We start from the raw sequence: 22,805 nt of genomic DNA, 5'->3' as shown, positions 1-22,805 counted from the left end.
TATTGATGCAGCCATGAGTGATACATCTGAGTTTAATCACTATTGATTCTTTGGAAACTCACTTCTGGAAACCACAAAGAGACAGGAAGCCTTTAGGAAGCATATTTTTCCGGTTATATGCATGTCAGAAAAAATAATGATGTAAGTGCTTATTACAACTCCACATGGCTAGCTAAGGGCAATTCAAACTATAATAAAAGATCCAATGTTTATGAGCAAGGGTCATTCTATGAACGGAAATGAAATTAAGACACTAATTTGCTGTGGTCTGGAAATATCTGCATCAAATATGTTGGATCCGAATCTCTGTTCACTGTAAGTGAGCAAAGTAGGAGTCAATGGTTCTCCCCAATTCCCGCCATGATAGATTTCTTATGCCTCAAAAATATCTGTATTTCTTCAATTGTTTAGCTCAGTAGAGAAGTAGATGTTCTTTTTGATGACATAGAATCTATTGGAAATATATTTACAAATTGCTTATTGAAGTACTTTATGAAGTAAGCTGTTTTTTTCTGATATGTCATCATCCCCACTTTGTTACATTTCCTTACAAAATTGTTTCCTAAGATCAGTCCCAGAGAGCATCCCTCATACAAACTCACCTTCCCTGACCCCTCACCTATGAAAAGTTTGCCATTAGAAAGTGATATGGCAAAAAAAAAAATAAATAAAATTTGCACTTTTACTATCATAGTCATCTAAAACAAGCTTTGACAATTTATTTTAAAGAAAAAATTTCCAACTTATTATGTATTTAAAATTTATTGGTCAGTATTGCACAATGGGAGAGAATAAAATGGATATAACTTTTTTCAGTAAATATCTAGAAATATTAATCTAGAAAAATGCTAGATCTTAAAAATACTGTAGTTGAAATCTTAAGGAAATTACTCATGAGAGGGAAGGACACCTGTATAGATGCTCCTAGTGAGAAAGTAATGAAAATTGAAAGCAGATTTTTGAAATGTCTGGTAATAGCAGTAGATATTCATTGTAAGGCTAAACTGTTTCTTGTAGACTTTTACAATGATATTTTATTCTAAATCACCTATAGGGATTGATTTTTTTTTCCAGTTCAATTCAGGAAACAAACCTATATTGATTGCCTATCTATACGAGACATTATGTTAGATCATAGATATTACAGAGATAAATACATTCCCCATCCTCAAGGAACATACAAGTGGAAATGGGCTAAAGCAGGAAAATAAATAATAGAGCAAGACACACACACACACACACACACACACACACACACACACACACTCAAACCAGAATGAATCCAATGAAGAAAATTTAAAAGATTTATCACAGTTGCTTTGATGATAATTTATCTCCATTGACTAGGTTTGGTAACTAAAAAATGATAAAGAATTTTCTTAATATTTCTATATTACCAAATATTTTAAAAACACCAAGGGCAGAAACATACTTTATAATGATATTAACATAACAATATAGATTTTAATTTTATGAAGATTCTGAATTTTACCATTTGCAGCAAGTCTTGCAGTGTAAAAACAAGTCAGTTTTTGAAATGTTTCTCAGTTATGATCATTCATTGGCTTTCTAAAATATTCTAAATGTTAATTATTCCTAAGATGTATGACTAAATTGACAGTAAATTTTGTAATAGCCGTTAGTTCTGACAGAATATTTGAACCCATAGTTGGCTTACTTTTTTGGAAAATCACCCTAAAGTTCCCAAATACTGCTTCTTGGCAACAAAGAAAGGTCAGTAACCAGTTACATAGTACAGTTTTCCTTTAGTCAGAATTTCACAAGTTAAATTTTTTCTAAATGACAATATTAATCCAAGTCATTTTGAATTACTATTTCCAGAGAAATTGGCTTCTCAGAGAAGAAAAAGCAATTGAGATTGCTCATGCTAATACCTTTTCATGGTAAATGACCTGGCTGACAGGCTGAGCATGAGGCCTGCTTCTAAAGCCTTTTCTACAGTTTTGCTTTTCAGTTCTGCTTTCAATAGTCATGATTTGTACTGAGCTACCTCATTTCAGAATAAAACGTTCTCTTGATTTTTCTCATTATGCCACATACTGCAAAATATTTAGTTCCAAGAAGGTTTTATTGAAATGGGAGCTTTATTAGACACAAATGATATACTTACTCTTTTGGAAACAATGGAAGACAGGTCCAGGCCAGTAAATTTGCATTGTTGGTTGTGCAGTCAGTTCCAAACAGTTTTATAGTAAGCATGGATTCCCTTGGAAGTGATTTTATTTCAAGAGGAAAATTGATCCTGAAAATAAATGAAAGAAGTAACATAAACTGTCCAATCATAATGATATTTTTGTAAGTATTTTCTTACAACATCATGGTCTGGAACAAAAGTATTTAACTATTTGAATTGAGGTATCCTTTGAAATTTTTTGATTTCATAAAAATGGAAATATTATAGACATAGGGTAGTGATTCTTTACTCAATAAATAGTGATTGTACTTATAATTTTGACATGTAGTTGAACTTTTAAAAATCTATAACTTGTGTGTTTACCTTTGAGTTATTGTAAGTATGGAGGAAAGGATGACTAAATTTGTCTGAGAGGGTTGGAAAAAGTAGATGACTTGAAAGGATTCTTAAGAGGAAGTGGGGCTATCTATAATGAGATGGAGATTTGGAAAAGAGTATTCCAGGAAGGGAGAGGTGCACAGAAAAGGGCATGTGTGCATAAAAAGACCAGGTACATCAGAGTTATGGTGAGTGACTCGCTGCTGAGCACAAGAGATGAGGTCAGGTTGGCTGGAGAAGTTGGGAAGGACGCAATTAGAAAGGCAGGTGGTTGCCAGAATGCTGAAGAACTGCATGCCAGGCAAAGAAATTTGAACTTTCCCTTAAAGGCAGAAGGAAATATTTGAGAGAGAGATTCAGAAGTATAGAGAGTTGTTTTTAATTTTAAATTTTAACTGTCCTTGGTGATGATGAGGCCTAGGAGCATGGAGGATGATCACTGAAATGCAATGCGTGTGCAGTTCTTGGATATGTTAGGATCAAGGTGCTCTTAGCTCAGTCCTGGGTGAATTATAGTTAATGGGAAAAAAATAAGAAAAGAAAAAAATGACTAAGGATAAATAGAATTGTTAATGGAGAGGAAACGTGAATTTCAGTGTTGAAGCCATCAACATATGTATGGGTGTGTCTGAAAGGCTATACATGATGTATGTTTGGGAGAGATCTTATGTGGGTGGCATTAAGTGGCTGAGAAGAAGAAACTCAGAAAACTAACATCATAGATAGGGAGACAGCAGCCTTTCTTTGTGTTCTGGAGTCATCTTGATTGTGCAGAAATGATCAGGTTCTTTAATGGGAGCCTCAGCAGAAGCATAGTGTTTAGGAAAGAATATATATGAAGCAAAGAGACAGAAAAATATTTTTCAAGATGCTGAGATAGAGGAATATGTTTACCAGAAGGTGAGATCCTAGAGATAAATGGGAAAATTGGAGCAAAGATTGGCAGACAGTGGAAGAGTGAGAGGAATTGAGTCATCAAGAAAGGAAAGACAAAAAGAAAGTACTAGAAGCTTGCTTGGATGATACTGATGGTTTGAGGTGTCAGGAATGTGAGCAGAATCCACTGGCTTTGTGATTTCTAATTGGACTTTGATGTCAAATTATCTACATAGCAGGTGATCATTAGAGGAGTGACTATAACTAAGTCCTATTGTCCAATTAAAACTTGTTGACAAGGTTTGCCCCTCCCACCACCAGGGCTCAGGTGTCTAACATCTTCTCCCACTAGGAGTTGGCTTTCTGATCTAGATACTAGGGAGAAGGTCTTACTCAGTTTTCAAGTGAAACCCTAGTGACACCTTTTTGCAGTTCCTGTGCAGCGTCCAGCCTTAGGGACATGGGAAAATCATTTCAGCCCAGTGACCATAGCTGACTTTCAGGAAGTGCATAGTTCTCCTTTCAGTACGGGGTTCCCTTAGATAAACAGGCTGGGATTGGGGTGGTAATGCAGCAACCAACAGGAGGAAAGACAGAACGATTGTACAGATAAAATAGATAACTGACAGTAGGCTGGCAGCATAGTACTGGAATAGGACAGTGAAGAATTAAATGGCAATTCCAGTTTCTAGATTATGAAATAAAAGAAAATTTTAACTGATAAGAAACGGAAGAAAGAGGAAGTTGCATGGAAATACTGGGTACAATGTGTATAGTTTAGGTCATGATGTCATGGAGTTAATATTAAATGTGAAATGCCAGTATATAAGCTGTGTATGGAGAGGATGAGTTCGAATTTTGGATTTGAACATATAAAATATATGTGTTCAAAAATTGGCCCTATTGATGAATAAGATGACCCTCTTTAAACAATGTATTCATTCAACTTTTCTAAGCTTTATTTTTCCTTATCCATAAAATGAAACAACTATTAAATAACACAATACTTGGTAAATGGTAGGTTGTATAACAGTAGTATATTCATTTATCCCATCAGTAATGTAATAGTTTACATTAACATTGTGCACTGAAGAATCACATGTATGAAAAATACATTTTTTTGTAGACAGATGAGATGCAATTCTAGTGAAAAGTAAGGGATAGGAATAAAGGAAAGACTATAGTGAGGAAAATATTCTATTTTTAAAGACTGGAAAATTTAGAGTTATTAAAATATTAAAGTGTTTATGTCTAAAACTAAGTCCCTTTTTATATTCTTTCATACTCATAATATTTATTACAGATAAAGTGGACATATTTCTTAGCTTAAAATGTTCTGAAATGCAACATAAAATGTTGATGATACCATGGAAAGCATAGGGATTTCTTGGATGTTCTTTCTTTAACCTATAATTGAGTTTCCATTAGATTTTCATATTTCTGTGGAAGAATAGAAGCTGCAATTTCACTTTATTCCTATCCTAATCTAGAATGTTCTTTTCCCCCCATTAGATTGAGCTTCTTCATGTGTAACATCACTTGTTAGTGAGCTTTTCATATTAATAGTGACCAAAATTAGATAAGTTACAGTTGATAGTTACTGCTAGTATCAATTCTTTCATTTTTATTAATAAAAATAAATTATTCTATGGAAAGAATACATGCTTTCTAAATAGTTATTTATTCACTTTTGAATATGTATGAATTTTAAAAGCCAGAATAATTTCACATGCAATGGAAACCTTTTTTTAAAACTTCTGCTGTTCACTTTAAGTTAATTAAAGGAAACGAATCTTTTGTCTATACAAAAAGGGATGAAAAATACTTTATGAGACAATTCAGTAAGGGGAGTCAGATTTCTTCTATTTACCCAGGGAATAGACACCAGAAGATCTCAAGTTTTAACTGTATTTTTACCTTACTGTACTATTTAAAAATGAGTAGTCACTAAAACTCTTTTTATAATTTTTCTTATATATGATATCGTTTTCCTAAAATGGAGAGTGAGTTTTTAATAGTAAAAATGGAGGAGATCTAAAGCTTCATTGTTTAGAACTCTACTATTAATACAGGTATAAAATAGAAACATCAGACTAAACAAACCCCTGACTACTGCAAGGAATTTGACTTTTGGCTGAGTGAAATGGGACAGGATGCCATTTGGGATTTTTAAAAACAAGAATGGCATGGGTTGACTTACATTTTAAAGAGATTGCTTTAGCTGTGGTGTGAGAAGAGTTATAAAAGCTAAAGAGGAGTTGGAGATCATCAGATGACCATTGTGGACACACATGGGAGACTTGATGGTAGCCTAGACCAGTGGTAACTGGAAGGAATGTGGATATATTTTGAGAAGGTAGCCAGTAGGATATCCTGGACATGGGGTCAGAGAGAGAAAATTCAAGCTAAAATTTTTGACCTTAACAATGAAAATGAAACCTGATTATCTAAAGCAGCCATTCATGAGTAGAACAGTTTAGAATGTAAGACTAGCAATTTTGTTTTAGACACATTGAGTGAGTAAGTTGGAGTTTGTGACTGATACCTGGGTTGGTGATATAGATTGTATAGTTGTTGGCATGATATTTAAAGGGTGCGACTGTAAGAAAAAACTAAGGGAGTAAGAACATATACAACAGAGAAGAGCAAAGGGCCAAGATCATGATCAGTCCGAGAGAAGAAAAGGAAGTGGAGAAGGAATGGCCTGTGAAGTAGGAGTGAGCCAAGTGGAGTGAATTTCAAGACAGAGTATGAGATCCATAGCGCCAAATTCCTCTGGGAGGCCATGATGAGGATGGAGGAACAAGCATTGCTAACTCTGATGGGCGATTTTAGTGAAGCAGAAGTGAGAAAAGCCTAATTAAAACAGATTTTAAAGCAGAGGGAAGAAACTGAAGAATGTGAAAACCTTAGAAGATTTTGCTATAAAGCCGAGGAAGAAAAGGGTATGGCTGCTGACAGGACAATGGGAGGAGGCTGAGATTTCTTTTGGTTTTGTTTTTAACTGAAAATGTGAGCACTACTCATGCACTGTAAACACTCTTTCCAAGTTTTCACTAGTAAGAAACAATATGTGAGATACCAGCTCAGGAGTGAGAGTGGGTTTGAATGCCAGTTTTGCCATTTACTAGTTGTGGGCCTTGGGACAAGTTCATTAAGTTTCATAAACATCAATTTTATGGTCTGTAAAATGGGAATGACAATACTTGCTTCATATTTTTGTTGTAAAATTGAGACTAGATAATATAATCTGAGAATGTATCGTGGTGATTAGGACATAAAAGATGACCAAAATCTATGTCAAGACCTACTAAACCACAACATTTTGTCCTTAAATTTACAATCTAGCAATGAAATTTACTTTAAATTATAGTGAATAAAGCACCTGTTGAGGAAGTATATAAAGAATGCTGCTATAGACACCTAGCAAAACAGTGAGTAAATATGTTGAATGGAAATGAAGTGAAAAATAATTCCAGGATGAAATAACTAACTCTATTGGGGAATAAAAGAATCTCTCATAGGAAAAATAACACTTGAACAGTTTTAATAAAAGAAAAATATATCCATACAAATTTTTTCAAAATGATTTTTAATTTATTTTGATACTTTTGTCCATGAAATTAACTTTAGAATTATATTTTTCTCTTGAATTGTCTATATGAGATCATAAATCTGAGTTGAAAATGAATCTGATCTTTGGAAATAACCAGGAATAATTTTTAGTGAAGTCACATGAATAATTTTAGTGATTGAGCTGGTTAATAACACCTTTTAAGAAGTTATGTTACTAAAAATGTATTAATTTGCCCAGTAACATTCAGTGCACTTTTACTTTATCTTCTGTCGCTTTAGCTGCTGGGGACTGAATAAAATTTAAAAAAGAAAAATCTTTGCATCAGTTGGCAGAAGCAAATAAAAATGTGAACTAACAAGTCCAATAAGTACCATCAGAGAGAAGTTCAGAATTCCAACCAAGCAACAAAAGCAAAGATGGACAATTTTATATACTGCTACAAGAAAGGTTTATAGAGGAAGTGGAAGATAATTAGGTGTTCCCAAGGTAGGCAAGTGGCAGTACTGTATCCTGATACATGGAGGACTCCTGGCAGAGATGTGACTTCTCAGTTCCTGCTAAGGTAGGCAGATCAGATGCAGGTAGTGGCTAGTTGTGGTGCAGGGGGTGGGGCTGATTCTTGGAATCCAGGTACAGAGGGTAGGTAGGGGCCAAAGCACTGAGGGCCTTGTGCTTTATACTACATGATTGTACTTTACCTTAAAAGAATTGGAAAACCACTGAAGAATTTCACAAGCAAAACTGCTTCTGTTCAAGAGAAAGGAGTGTTGTAATTGAAAGTTTGGTCTTTGGCCAAAATAATTTAAAAAGTTAAAAGAAGAGATAGAGGTTGTAAGAGTCCCAGAACAAAGAAGATTTGGTTGAGGATGTAAGGGCCATACTACCTGAGAACTGAAGGTCTCGCACCATGTTTCAGGGCACAGTCTCCACTGAAAGGTGGTGATGCCAGAGCTGCTATCTAACACCATCCTCTGACTCCTAGACATTCTGACATACATTTTTTATGGGAAAGTATAATTCTGGGAGTCAGGTCCTCTTCCAAGAAAGACAGACCTTTTGAAAGAGCTGAAGGAGAATGGACTGGGGGATTTTCTTCTGTTTGAGATGAGAATACTGATCTCAGTGAAGCAGCAGAGATTACAGAAAAATGATGGACAGAGAGTAAAGCAGTGGGATACTATCATAGGAGAGGCAAGAAAAGCAGCAGTAACCTTGAAAACTCCTGAGATGGGGCCTATGGGCCCCTGAAATTCTGAATAAGAAGCACTCAGGATGGGGAGGGGGAGCTACCTACTGAGGAGGAGGAAGAAGGCAAGGGAAGCTTGGAGGAGGTACTTTATCTTTTTGACATAATAAGAGCTACTCATCCTAACTTACACAGGAATTTGCACAACACATCGATGTTAACTTGATTACTTAAGCAAATATGCAATTGGTTTGTGAGAGAAAATGGAGATTACGTTTTAGGGAATTCTTCTTATATGTGGATTTTCTCCAGCCCTGACTCAAATATCCCTATTATCCACAGTGCGTGAATGATTAATAACTCCTCTCCTTTTTCTAATTTCCCTTTTTTTCTCAATTCAATAATGTAGATTGGACACTTCTCTAGGTTTTAAATGGACTTTTAATCTGTTGAATTACCAGTCAGTTATCCATGAGCACTAGAGTATTTATTACACCACTGAATCACATCAACGGGCAACATCTATTTTTTTTTCAAATCACTCCCTTTGCTAAAAAGAAAAGAAAAAAAAAAAAAAGGAAAAAGTTGACTTTTATTAGATAAATGATCCAGCTAGGATAAAGATTGAACTTACGTTTCATTCCAGTTGACCAAGAAAAAAAACAATTTTTTGACTGGAATATTTCTGTAGTTTCTCACTTGGCACAGCTTCTTTCCAGCATATGTAAGCCAGCAGGAAAAAGAAAATGCTTTATAGCTAAAAAGAAGCAACATTGATTCAATAAGCTGAATGCTTTAAAGGAAATAGCTTTCTAAATGGGTCAATTATTTTTATAGTCAAAAGTCAAATGATAAAGTGATGTTTGCTTGTAAAAAGTGTGCTTTACAGGTTACTTTAAGAATTTATGTTGAGTTTATTAGCAAGATTACAGAATAAGAACCCCAAGGCCCTCCTTTCCCTTGCCCCGTCCATAGCCACACCAATTCAACAATACACTGATCAATTTCCTTTGTCAGAAATCCAGAAACCAGTGAAGAGGCTCCTATATTCAAGGTGAGGGCATAAACAGCCACATCAAAACTGGTAGGAAAATTCATGCCACTCACTTGCCAGAATATCTCCCCTGGCAACAAGGGGTATCATGGAGGAAATTCCCAACTCCTGGCTTAGTCCTGGGGACCAAAATAGAAGACTTGAACTTATATCTAACACCAGACATTATGGGGGCAAGACCATTCAAGGGACTGGTTTCTGTCTTGCTGGCATCTCATTGTTGGCAGGAAAGGGTACCAGCCATTTGGGGACTGCTGATGGCTAAGACAGTGGTTTGAACTAGCACGTGTTCAACAACATGTCTACCCCAACTTGGCACAGAAGGAATAGGAAAAATTCCCAACTCTCAGATTGTCCCTCAGGAAGGAGAATCCTTCCATCCATAAACTTTTAAAATCACAAATTTGAATTTACAAATACATTCATTTATATTTTCTTAATGATTTGATCTTAAACTGCAGGAAGTAGATGAGATCTATATTATATAGGCTATTTGAAATCTGTTTAGATTTGCTTTACTATTTAGTTTTTGGTCATTTAAAATAAATGTGCCATGTATGCTTGAGAAGAAATTGTATTCCTAAATTATTTCCTGTAGGGTACAATACATATTTATTGGATCAAGCTTGTTAGTTGTAATGACTCATTCTTGGTATTTTTCCCAATGTGTCTCAATCTATCAGTTCCCAAGAGAGGAATATTGATATAACCCACCGTTACAGTAGCTCTGTAACCTTTCCTTGCATTTCTGTCAACTGTTTTACTTTGTTACATCTTGCTGGTGAACTGAATATTTCCTACTATGTAGCGACTTTGTATTTAATAATGCTTTTTGATTCAGATTCCATTATGTTAATCTACATACCAACATTTGGTTGGTGTGTGCACAGTATTTATATTAAGAGAGATTACATATGTCTCCCACACATTTCTTAACATAGTAATGTGATGAGCCAAGTTTATAAATGAAACTTTAGCAATATGAGTGAAAGATGTAATTCTACACATATGCCTTTTGATGGCAAAGGATATATGACAAGGAGTCTGTAAATGTCATTTAATTCTTCTCCACAAAGAGGACATTCTCTTGGAGAGAATGTGTGTTAGTTTGTTCATGTGCTCACAATCTCTCATAATTAAAAGTGTCAGGTCATTTTTGCATGAATACACTTTATTACATAATATGCATTACTATACACATTAGACATTTAACCATAATTATTTTGGTATTCTATTTGTTGTAACATAGTATTATACTTTATGTGTGGTTTAAGGGATTTTAAAAAATAATTTTCACTGACTTTTTAATATAACCTCTTCATACAATGTGATTCTGCCTTATTAATTATTACTCATAATAATTTTTACAGTTGCCAACCAACCTCTTTTCCACTGCCAATAATTGCTGTGAACTCAATTTTATAGATGCTGGCTCCCAGGTCCTCAAGTGCTAAGTTTGTATCTCTACTATAATATTTTTTTTGCTCTTGGAGTGTCTCCTTCTTTTACAGTCATCACATCTTCAGTTTATATTCCTGTCCTCAGCAATAACAAGATGCAGCCTAAGTATTGTTGCTTTCCAGGCTTCAGGTAGCCATCTTACAATCCAAGACTGACTTGTTCCTCTATTCAAGGGATTTTATTTAGATTCTTTCAACAAGTCTTTACTGAGCATCTATAATATAATAGGAAATGTTTTGGAGACTAAAGGTTATAAAATACAGTCCTGCTCATAAATGTGCCTTGTCACCTTTGTAAAAGGTGATTTAGGAGAAAGAACTAATAATATGCAATTATTGAGATAATAATTATGATGTAATATATACATAAAAAGATGTTTATGTCCTCATGGAGTAAGATAAAATCACTTTCAATCATAAAGAGGATAAAGTTAAAGAAGAATTTCTTTCCTATATCATGAGAAGTTTAGATTAAATATAAATGTATTCTTAATCACTATAATGAAATTATGGAAAAACTGTTTAATCTACTTATGCTAAATAAGATACATTCTCATTTATCTTTGCTAACTTGCATGGAGCCTTCGCTGACAGCAGTCATGCAGTCGATCATAATGCAGTTTCAAATCCATCAACTTTTTAGTTTGGAGTTCTGAACTTTAATAAGTTAGTTTCAACCCCTGCCATTAAATCTAGTCTTAATGACTAAAGTCAGAGAGGAAGTTGCCACTTTGTTATTTTTTTGTCCTGGCTTGTTAGTACTTATGTTTCTGGAGATATGGCTGGCTTAGTTTCTTCTTGTTGCCTCTTTCCAATGTGGTAGCCAACCTGCAGGATTGTCTCTAATGATTCCTCCTCCTGGTATTCAAAACCTGGTATCACTTCTCACAGTACCAAGATGGCAGATGTGATGGTGCCAAGATGAGGTTACAGAAGATGGTCTTTTCTCTTTCTGTGCCCCCTGGCTCATGAACTCTCTCATTCCTGCTGGATCATTTGCTCTAGGTTATAAACAATTGCTATGTCTTGAGGACACTCAGAGACCACTCATTGGAAAGGAATCCAAGCTCCCAAACCTACATATCCTGAGGAACTGAGGAGTGCCAACATCTAATTGAGTGATCTTGGAAGTGGGTTCTTCTGCCCCAATGAGGCTTGAGATGGCTGTGACCTCAGTGGACAGTTTGCAACTCATAAGATCTTGAGCCAGACCCTTCTATCTAAGTTGCTTCGCAGGTTCTTGACCCTCAAAATTTCAGCTAGTCAGTGCTTATTGGACTATGCTGCTAAAAAGTGCTCTAAATATTCTCTTTCTTTTTTCTGTATTTAGCTTTTAATTTTTTACAGACTGCATTTTGATTCACTGTACACAAATGGGGTACATCATTTCATTTCTATGGTTGTACACAATGTAGATTCATATCATTCGTGTAATCATACGTGTACATAGGGTAATGAAATCTGTCTCATTCCACATTTTTCATACCCTCCTCCCTCTCATTTCCTTCTACATATTCTGAAGTTCCCCCATTATTCTCTCATTCCCCACCCCCACCCCCATTATATATCATTCTCTACTTATCAGGGAAAACATTCAGCCTTTGGTTTTTTGGGCTTGGCTTATTTCACTTAGCATGATATTTTCCAATTCCATCCATTTATTTGCAAATGCCATAATATTATTCTTCTTTATGGCTGAATAGTATTTCATTGTGTATATATACCAGAGTTTCTTTATCCAATCATGTGTTGAAGGGCATCTTGGTTGGTTCCACAATCTAGCTATTGTGAACTGAGCTGCTATAAACATTGATGTGGCTGTGTTACTGTAGTTTGCTGATTTTAGTCCTTTGGTATAAACTGAGGAGTGGGATAACTGGGTCAAAAGGTGGGTCCATTCCAAGTTTTCTTTGGATTCTCCATACTGCTTTCCAGAGTAGCAGCACCAATTTGCAACTCCACTAGCAATGTAAAAGTGTGCCTTTTCTCTCACATCCATGCCAACATCTATTATTGTTTGTGTTCTTGATAATAGCCATTCTAATTGGAGTAAGATGAAATCTCAGAGTTGTTTTAATTTGCATTTCTCTAATTACTAGAGATGTTGACACTTTTTCATATATTTATTAATTGCCTGTGTGTCTTCTTCTGTAAAGTGTCTGGCCAGTTCCTAGGGCCATTTATTGATTGGGTTCTTTGTATTTTTGGTGTAAAGTTTTGTAAGTTCTTTATAAATTTTAGAGATAAGTGCTCTATCTGAAGTGCATGTGGAAAAGATTTTCTCCCACTCTGTGGGCTCTCTCTTCACATTCTTGATTGTATCCTTTGCTGAGAAAAAGCTTTTTTAGTTTGAGTTCATCCCATTTATTGATTCTTGCTTTGATTTCTTGTGCTTTGGGAGTCTTGTTGAGGAAGTCTAATGCTAAGCCAACACGATGAAGATTCAGGCCTACTTTGTCTTCTATTAGTTGCAGGGTCTCTGGTCTAATTCCTATGTCTTTGATCCATTTTGAGTTGAGTTTTGTGCAGGGTGAGAGATAGAAGTTTAATTTCATTTTACTGCATATGGATTTCCAGTTTTCCCAGCCCCATTTGTTGAACAGGTTATCTTTTCTCCATTGTATGTTTTTGACTCCTTTGTCTAGTATGAGGTGACTGTATTTATGTGGTTTTTTCTCTGTGTTTTCTGTTTTGTACCATTGGTCTGCCTGTCTATTTTGGTGCCAATACCATGCTGTTTTTGTCACTAGTGCTCTGTAGTATAGTTTAAGGACTGGTATACCTCCTGTTTCACTTTTTCTATTTAGGATTGTTTTGACTATTTGAGGTCTCTTGTTCTTTCAGATAAAGTTCATGATTGCTTTCTCTATTTCTATGAGGAATGTCATTGGGATTTTAATTGGAATTGCATTAAATCTGTATAGTGCCTTTGGTAGAATGGCCATTTTGACATTGTTAATTCTGCCTATCCAAGAACATGGGAGATCTTTCCATCTTCAAAGGTTTTCTTCAATTTCTTTCTTTAATGTTCTGTAGTTTTCATTGTAGAGGTCTTTCACCTCTTATGTTAGATTAAATCCCAAGTATTTTATTTTATTTTATTTTATTTTTTGGGGGCTGTTGTGAATGGAGTGGTTTTCCTAATTTCTCTTTCAGAGGATTCATCACTTATGAATAGAAATGCATTAGATTTATGCATATTTATTTTATATCCTGATACTTTGCTGAATTCATTTATTAGTTCTAGTGGAGTTTTTTTTGATCTTCTAAATATAGGATTTCTGTATATAGTCTAATGTAAAGAAAGATGAGAATTTGATAGATTGATTATATTTATACAAATACACAATGTTTTAAATCTACAGATGAATTTGATCTTTATATACATATGTGCATATTTATATATTATATATACTTATATTACATGTATTCTTATATATTTATATAAATATATACACTCACTGCTTGTTCTATACATATAGCTTTATCTTCATTTATTTTTTAGAGATTTTCCATGTGAATTAAAATTAAGGAATATATTTTGGGGGGTTAGAAAATTATAAGAAATACTTTGTTAGAGTAGCAATTTATAATATTATATATCAGCTCTTTAAAATTCATCATAAAATTAAGAAAGAGAAAAATGCATAAATGTTCCATTCCACGAATTTGAAAGAAATGTGTGTATGTGTAGGTTTTTATTTACATAGGTAAGATTTCTTCTTAAGTTGACTCTGTAAGTATTTACACATTTTATTTACTAGCAAAAAATACATGTCAAGCAAAAATTATTCATCTTTACTAAATTATTCCTTTTAGTTTTTATTGGAGACACTGAATGCATTAGGTATAATATATTCACTAACAAATTAGTATTCTCATATCAACTTTGATTTAATCAGTATTCTCCTAAATATGTAGTCCATAAGAAATTTAAATTTATTAAGCTATATTACTCTAATTGTTTTAAGAGAATACTATGTCATAGACTCCACTTAAAATCCAGAGTTATTTATGCATAACTGTGGTTCATTTTTATTGCAATTTGAGTAATCCTTGGTTAATTCTCACTATATCAAAGTATTAATCTCACAAAATATCTACCACTCAACAATTTGATGGGAATCAAAGTGCTTTCTTTTTCAGTTTGTAAACTCTCTCTCTCTCTTAATTAACATAAGTCATTTAAATCCAAATACTATAAAAATAATTTTATGGTGGCCATCTAATAGGATGAGTGTTTTCTATTTCCATAATGATTATTGATAACAGTAATTCTTTTCAATATAGAGGAGACTGGAAGAAGAGGAGAAATAAATGACCAGAGAGAATCGGAACTTTTAAAAAGTTCTTTTAGCAATAAGGACAAGTTTATGGCAATTAATTTCTGAATTTGTTTGAAATATTTGCTCGTGCAAGTGAGAACAAGACAAGTTATGCTCTAATTAGAAGCTGTGTAAAAACTAATTATCCTTTTTGTGGGAAAACTTGCCACCACCACTCACCTGCCCACCCAGGCCTCAGGAATGTTATGCACTGCATAGACAGTGAAGCTGAGATGGGAATGGAGTCCAGGATTTACTCTGGAAATGCTTCCAGGTGCATTTACAGGCTGAAAATCTGCATAAAAGCTGTGACAATAGGCATCAATTAGCTGGTAGATGGACATGGACAGTTCAGTTGTCACTCTCTCTATAAAGCCTAGGGGAGAAAAGGTAAAGATTAGGACTTCTGTGAGGGTCGTATTTATCATAAGCCATTAATTATGGCTTTGAAAATTCTTATAATAAAGTTTAAGTAAAATTTAATTAAAATGACCTTTTACCAATGGAAGCCAATTAGCCATCTGTGTCTCTGAATGCAGTCTGGCTTAGTCACTAGTAGTTTAGCTATCAATACTCTTTCATACTTTCAGCACCAGAAATTTTGCAAACACGGCCTTCTAGTCACCAAGTGGAGTTTCTTTTATTATTAACTTGGCATTCTGATCAACTATAATTTGTAATAATTTTTGTTTCAACTTATGGTTATTTAGAATTATTTTCAGACAAGGAATATGTAACATGGCTTATTAATATTTTACACAAATGCTATCTAGAGAATTAATCATAACAAATTTGATTATGCTATGATGTTTATCATTAACTAGCATGACAGTGTGCTGATATAAAAAAAGAATGATAACAGTACATGACTGGGATTTGAAACAAAATTGAAATAAAGGATTTGTGATGCTTACTAAATCTCTTCAAAATCAAAGCCTTTCTTGAATTTTGCCATTAGATATTTAAGACATGTACTAATTATTACTAAAAGAGATTTGTCAAGAATGAAGAAAAATGACTAGCTGAATGGGCTGAAAGTTTCCCCTGGCAGCTGAGGAGATGTGGAGAGAACAAGTAAGTAGGCATGAGGTTGGAAATGATGCTCATTAGAAATGATCTGCTGTAATAGGATTCCAAAATATGCTGGACCAAGTCACTTGGCACAGTTGTTTATTTAAACACATTGGACTCCCTCATAAGTTGTTTCTGAAACATGTTGCTTTTTGGTTTCTAGTTTCTTTGAAAAAACAATGGAACAAAGAGCTAGTTTTTCCTTTAATCGTCAACCATGCTCCTATGCTGGGCATGTGATGTAGTACTTGAGGAAAGAAGCCAGCTTCAGCATGAGCTTCTTCCACATCCTGCCCCTCAGGGCTCTGTCCATGATTAAACATTCTTTGTTTTTCAACACATGATATTATTCACTTAGTTATTCATAATTTTGTACAAAATTTATAAGATAGACAAATTTTACTTATTTACTACATTTCTTAAATTGTGCCCTTTGTTGAAACAGCCTGGGATGGGAGGGACTAGCAAAGTGCAAAAAAAAAAAAAAAAAAAAAAAAAAAAAACCTCTAATTAAATTGCTTTGAGAAATCATTAGCAGCAATTAATGAAGCAGAGGAGTAAAGCAGCATAAAGACAGTATTAAAAGAGGTCTCATCAATCTCTGGAGGTCAATCAACAGGGATTTCCCTGAACCATAGGAGGCAGAGAATTAAAAATGTATGGAAATATCTTTTCTCTCAGTCCCCAAATTGTAAAGAAGCAGGAAACACAAACTTCGGGTCAATAATTCCCAATCTTGTGCAAATGTGCCAATGATTATGTATCTAAAAAAATCATAGAGTTGGAAAATCATAGAGTTAGGTTAGAAATATTATTCAAGTCCTAGCACATACTTTGGGGAACCTTAATCATTTATAATTACTCAAATTATATTGTGTGTGTTTGTGTGTATGTGTGTGTGTGTGTGTGTGTGTGTGTGTGTGTGTAGAAAGCCTATTCTTATTTGCTTCTTCCAGGTTGTTTAAAAGATGTGTGCATATGCATGGCACTACTTTCCAGAGCTCTAAATGAAGAATATATTTTAAATAATATCATCAAAATGTATTAAGGACACAAACCCTGGGTTTGGTGGAGAAATATAGTGAAATAATGTGTATCACACTTGAGTTATACCTGGAAAAGAATTATAGCACCATGAAATAAAGAAGCAATGACAATTTATATGCAATTAAATATAGTAATTAGAATCTGTCATAATTTATCATAGGAGATAAGTCTCCATACACATTCCTGTATACATTTGTGGAATCTCATATTCAATCCTTTGAGGTATACGAGGGGGAAGAAAACTCATTATTGCATTCCTAGCATAAAAGAAGTGGGGCCAGTTCCATAATGACCTTCCTCCAGCTTGTCCATTCCACTCACAACCCCTTAGATTCTGTGCTGATAATATTGTGAGGAGGTTGTTCATCCTCCTATTCCTCCATGGTGGTTGGAATTTTATAAATAACAAGAACATTGGTCTTTCCAGTCACTCAGGTTTTTTCTCCATGCCCTTTGTTGGTCCATTATCTTCTGTGAGGGAGGTGGGGGAGTTCCTCAAACATAATTGACTGTCTTCTTTTAAACGTGGGTGTTAGAATAGAGAGGACATCCTTCTGTACACAAGTATTTACTGAAAAGAGTAAGGATGTGGAAGCAACTAGAGTTATCTCTGCATCCAAAGTTACTAACTGAATATCTGTGAGTCAGTTTCTTTGAAGATGCATGCACTGATCCTGTGCCAAAAACCACCTGCTTGTGCAAACAAGACCAGCCTTGACCACACCCTGCAATGAAGTATCATCTTATGTTTTATGTATATTAGGACAACCAAGGATCAAAGAGTTAAGAAATCTCTTGGATCACAGAGTTAAGAAATGACAGAGTTGAGATGAGAAACTAGTTCTGCCTGATTTGAAAGTTGGACCTTGCTCTATATCACATGATCTCACATCCACCATTTTCTCTAGAAAAAGTCCTCTTGTAGCTTCCAATAAAATAGGCCCAGAACCTTTGTGAATCCTGGTTATTCCAGAACCTAATCCTTTTATCTAGTCTTTCAAAAAGAGATGGAATTTAATTTTGAAACTAGACTTGTAGATCTGCAATTTTCTAATCTTTTTTTACATCAGAGTATAATGAATAGTAAAAGTTTGCAGTGTCTTGGCATGGCTATAAGGATGTTTTTAATATTTCTTTACTTTTTTATAGATCTCTTTTCTCCTTTTATTAAAATATATCAGAATGAAAGTTAAAATAATGTGGATTTTTATTGCCTTAAAGAATTATCACTTCCATCAGTGAAAGGGTTTTAGTAAAGTATTTTTTCCCCTCACAAAGTATTTCACATTTGTGGGCATATATTACTACAGTATTTGGATTAAACTTTGAAAAAAAATTATTTGGAGTTCTATAACTAAGTCTCTTTCTTTCTTTCTTTCTTTCTTTCTTTCTTTCTTTCTTTCTTTCTTTTTAAAACATGTGAGTATATGTAAGTCTTACCTTTTGCTAAAGTCTGTGAATTTTGATGAAAACTCTGAAAAAAAGGTACAAAACATACTTGTTATTCAGACAACAAATTCACAAAGTAAGCAAGCCTATAATGCCCAAAATCTAAATGATAAAATTTCTCTGAAATGAGAGAAAGATAAAATATTTCTTGGCATCATATATCCATGTTGCTTACTAAAGAGAGACTCTAAATTGTATGAAGAAAGCAAGGTTTCTGAATACTGTAATAAAAATGTGGGTTATTTGATTTTTTAAAAAAAATTACTAGAACAGCTCAGTTTTTTCATTATTATTAGAATAGTTCTGCAGATATTGTTTAGGTTCAGTCTCCCTTTCATGACAATAACTAATATTTTACACAATGCATTTCCAATTCTACTTAGTGTTATCTTATCATTAGCAGTTACTCAGAGCAAGCTTTGATTAGCACCAAAAAGAGGGCTGGATTGAAGTAGATCAAGTTCTTAAGAGTCACTGTGCAGTTTCATTTCTTTCTTCCTTTTTAGGGGTTTAATAAAAAAAAAAAAAAAGCTAACAAACACTAAAGATACACAATACATCTTGAATCATATCTTAAAAATCTAAGAGTCTAATGTTTCACTTTTGGTTATTTTCATTGTTATTTATGCTCATTTTCATTGTTATTCATGTTCATTTCCATTAGCATTATGACATTTATTTATTTATTTATTTATACTTGAATTACTTAGGATTAGGGTTTTCTGGTTCTAACTTTATTATCATGAAAATTGTACAGGGTTATTAATAGATTCACTAAAATTAAAGTTTCAGTTCAAAATAAAATTCAATTTTCTGATCAGATTAATTTTTTGATACAGGATTTTTAAGAATTTAAAAAGTGTATATATATATGGTCTCACTATGTTGCCCAGGCTGACCTTGAACTCCTGAGCTCCTCTCTCAGTCCTTTGAGTATCGGGGACTACAAGCACGTGCCACCATGCCCAGTCCTAAACATTTTTTGAGTAAAAATTTTAAAGTTTGTTTTAAAGGAAATTGAATTAATTAAAAAAACAGATATAGAACTTGCTATAGTATTCCTTTAAAGAGGAAACTTTTCTATCATCTAAAAATATAATTAAATTTTTATAAAACTTTTCACTTAAAAGCATCATTCATATGAACCTTCTCAAGTTTTTCTGTTATGTAAAATATTTCATCTGCATATAGCATCAACCACTGATCTTAACAACTACATGTAAGATCTTCATTCTATTCACATGGGTGAGACTATTAAAGATGTTAACCTGGCTTAACTAAAATTCAATTTATTCAGAAATACAGACTTACATTATAAAATCACCATGACATCCACCTACACCACAATGTGAAAGAACATATTTTTCATTTTTGTGGTTCATTTTTGTGCGAGTAGTTAATGGAAATATATTAGGTGAAATTCTGGAATATTATTTGAAGGACAGAAATTTGTTTCCAAAGCTAAGTGGGAGGATGGAATACAGCATAAATGCATTTATGACATAATTCTTCAACTTGGCAAAGCTTGCATTTAATAAAGACCTAATTACTTCCCTGTAAAGCAGGAAATAGTCTCTTGCAAGTTGACCAAAACTGCAGCCAAGAAAAAAAGAAAACTTCTCAAATTTCAGAGTTTGTTGGCAGTAGACCTGGATTTCTCAGTATTTCTTTAATCTTAGGTTTGTGGTGGGAGGATAGTTTGAATTGTTTTGGCATTGTTAACTAAAGTTGGTTACTGCACAAATTCTGCAAAATGTACTTAATATTTGTGCCAACATTCTTAAATAGGTGGACTCACAATTAAGATAGAATGGAAAAAATAGAAGGACAAAAAGTATGAATGCAGATGATATAGAATAAATGAACTTTTAAATTCTGCTAAAAGCAAATAGGTTCTATTTTGGGTGGTAGTGGTTATTGAATTACCTATTTTGACCACTGACATATATTAAATAAAACTTTTTTCTTCGTTTCTATGCATGAAAATCATTTAAAGTCTTATCAAAATATGACAAAATTTTTATATAATGAGTTAAGCTGCACAGAAAAAATATGCAAGATTTAGTGGTCCTACATATATAGGATTATGAAATGTGAATGTGAGCTCTTATAATGTGAGCATTATAATTGTGCATGGCTTTCATAGGAAGTAATCAGTTTCTATATGAAGTCTTCTATTGGCTTCAGATATACTGAAAGTTTGATATTTCTGGGAAAATTTTCATTTTTATTCTTTTAAGGAGTTTCAGAAAATATTTTGAAGATGCTGTTTTTATACCTAGAATAACAACATTGTTTAGAGTGCTCCTTCCTAAAATTATGTATTTGTCATTGTTTGATCTGTTACTTGTTTCTACTGATTCCCCAAGTACTGGACATTTGAATTGGAAAGGGTCAATAGTCTTAACTGAAGGGAAGACACATGTCCACATTCCCATCTGGTCCCCTCCTATGGCAAAAGTTCATATTTGTCATAAGGCTGTGAGATGATGTAACATGTGCTGTGGGAACTGTAGCCTTCATGTGGACCTCATGAGGAAGATTCTCAAAAGCTGCCATGAGTACTCTCCCTACCACCTCCAGAAATAATAATGACTCTCAGTAAAGCAATACAATCATCTGTGTCCTTTACTGATTACTGTATTCACAAGAATCCTGAAAATTCTGTTTTTCTCCTTTAGAAATAAGGAAAACTGAAACTTAGAAGTGCATTTAGCTTTCCAAAGTACAGTAAGCTAGAAATGGATAGATCTTGAATTCAAACCATGTTTGCATTATCCTAAGTTCACTGTATCTTATTATTAGCTCTAGGTGCTTATACTATCTGCAAAATGTTATAATCTACAAGAAACTAATTGCTTATTGAAAGTTAGTTATCACTACCTTGGTAATATGGCCTACCTTTATTTATTAGAAGGCTCTTCATTAGCGTCAAATAATTTCCACATTTTTAAGTTAATCAAAACATTTATTTTCAAAACATACTGGTGATATGCTTTTCAAGACTATGATAAAATTTTTTTACTCTAACACAAAATAGAAAAATATGATCAACTTCAATGTGATCACATCAGATTTCTTTCTTGTTTTCAATTGTGAAGATCATAGATCTTAATATCTACACATGAAGACCATTTGGAGACTGTGTAATTATTTCATTTACTTCTATAATTTTTGGAAGGTTAAAGAGTAGGTGTTTATCCATGAAGGAAAACTTATGGAAACAAACCAAATCTGTCTTAGACATTGAATTTTGAAATTTATTGATAATAATAATATTTGATTTCATAATGCTTTGTGCTTTCAGTTTTTACTCAATGTTTATCTTTGATGCATTTGGTGATGTGTCTCTATGGCCCCCCAGAATCATCACAGTCACTGTTCAGATAAAATAAATAATTTATTCAATTTCTATGTTTGTTTTCACTGTCCAATCACATAAAACAAGTCCTGATTAAAAGAAGATATAGACAAACATTAAGAAATTATTGGATGTACACAGTCATTTCCCTATTTTAGACGATAAACAGTAAGCACAATGATTTAAACATTTGGTGAAAATATAATTACATACAGATTAAGTCAACCATTTGGAAATTTCGAGGCTGACATATTTGAAGAAAGTATAATCTCTCTGTTTCTTTCATGCAGGTAAGGAAGGTAAGCATTCTCAAGAAGTGTCATCTATGTTAAGAATGTGTATGCAGGCCTGTGTCCAAAATCTCTGTTTTGCCATGTATGAGTCCCCTGTACAGAAGTACTATGAGCATCAGATTTTGATAATTAAATAAACATTAAAATGTCAAGTTCATGCCATTGCTGAGGATTATTTGAAATAAAAATTAAATGATTAATGTATTTGGTGAAATTATTTTATATATTGAAATGCACTATCAAGTATAAGTTACTCTTTGAGATTTGCTCTCTGAGTTTGCTCTCTGAGATTTGTTATGTTGGTCAATCACCTTCAGAAAATATTAAATAGAAAACTCCAAAAATTTATCTTTTAAATTATTCATCATTCTGAGTACAGCAAATAAATCTCTCTGTCCACTCTTTCCCACCAAGGACTTGAAGGGTTCCTTTTTCCAGTGTATCTGCACTGTACATATTGCCTGCCAGGTAGTCACTTGGTAGTCACCTGGGTTATCAGATCAAATGTTATAGCAGTGCAGTTCTGGCATTCAAGAAATCCTTTCTTTCCTTAACAGTAGCTCCAAAGTGCAA

General features: G+C 33.7%; 1 protein-coding gene across 5 annotated transcripts in view; it reads right to left on the bottom strand.

Annotated features, from left to right (window-relative positions):
• Pik3c2g (phosphatidylinositol-4-phosphate 3-kinase catalytic subunit type 2 gamma) overlaps positions 1 to 22,805 on the bottom strand; it is a 367,859-nt gene that overhangs the window by 252,588 nt on the left and 92,466 nt on the right. For all 5 annotated transcript variants that reach the window (XM_047549321.1, XM_047549319.1, XM_047549322.1 and 2 more), the window contains 4 exons: positions 18,570 to 18,603; positions 15,192 to 15,387; positions 8,807 to 8,929; positions 2,132 to 2,263 (listed from right to left, as the gene is read on the bottom strand). In XM_047549321.1, the coding sequence (XP_047405277.1) occupies positions 2,132 to 2,263; positions 8,807 to 8,929; positions 15,192 to 15,387; positions 18,570 to 18,603 (485 nt within the window). The remainder of the gene's footprint in view (positions 1 to 2,131; positions 2,264 to 8,806; positions 8,930 to 15,191; positions 15,388 to 18,569; positions 18,604 to 22,805) is intronic.

Source organism: Sciurus carolinensis, chromosome 4 (assembly GCF_902686445.1).
Source record: "Sciurus carolinensis chromosome 4, mSciCar1.2, whole genome shotgun sequence".
NCBI lineage: Eukaryota > Metazoa > Chordata > Mammalia > Rodentia > Sciuridae > Sciurus > Sciurus carolinensis.
Note: the sequence above shows the minus strand (reverse complement) of the source record. Positions and strands in the feature narration are given on the sequence as shown.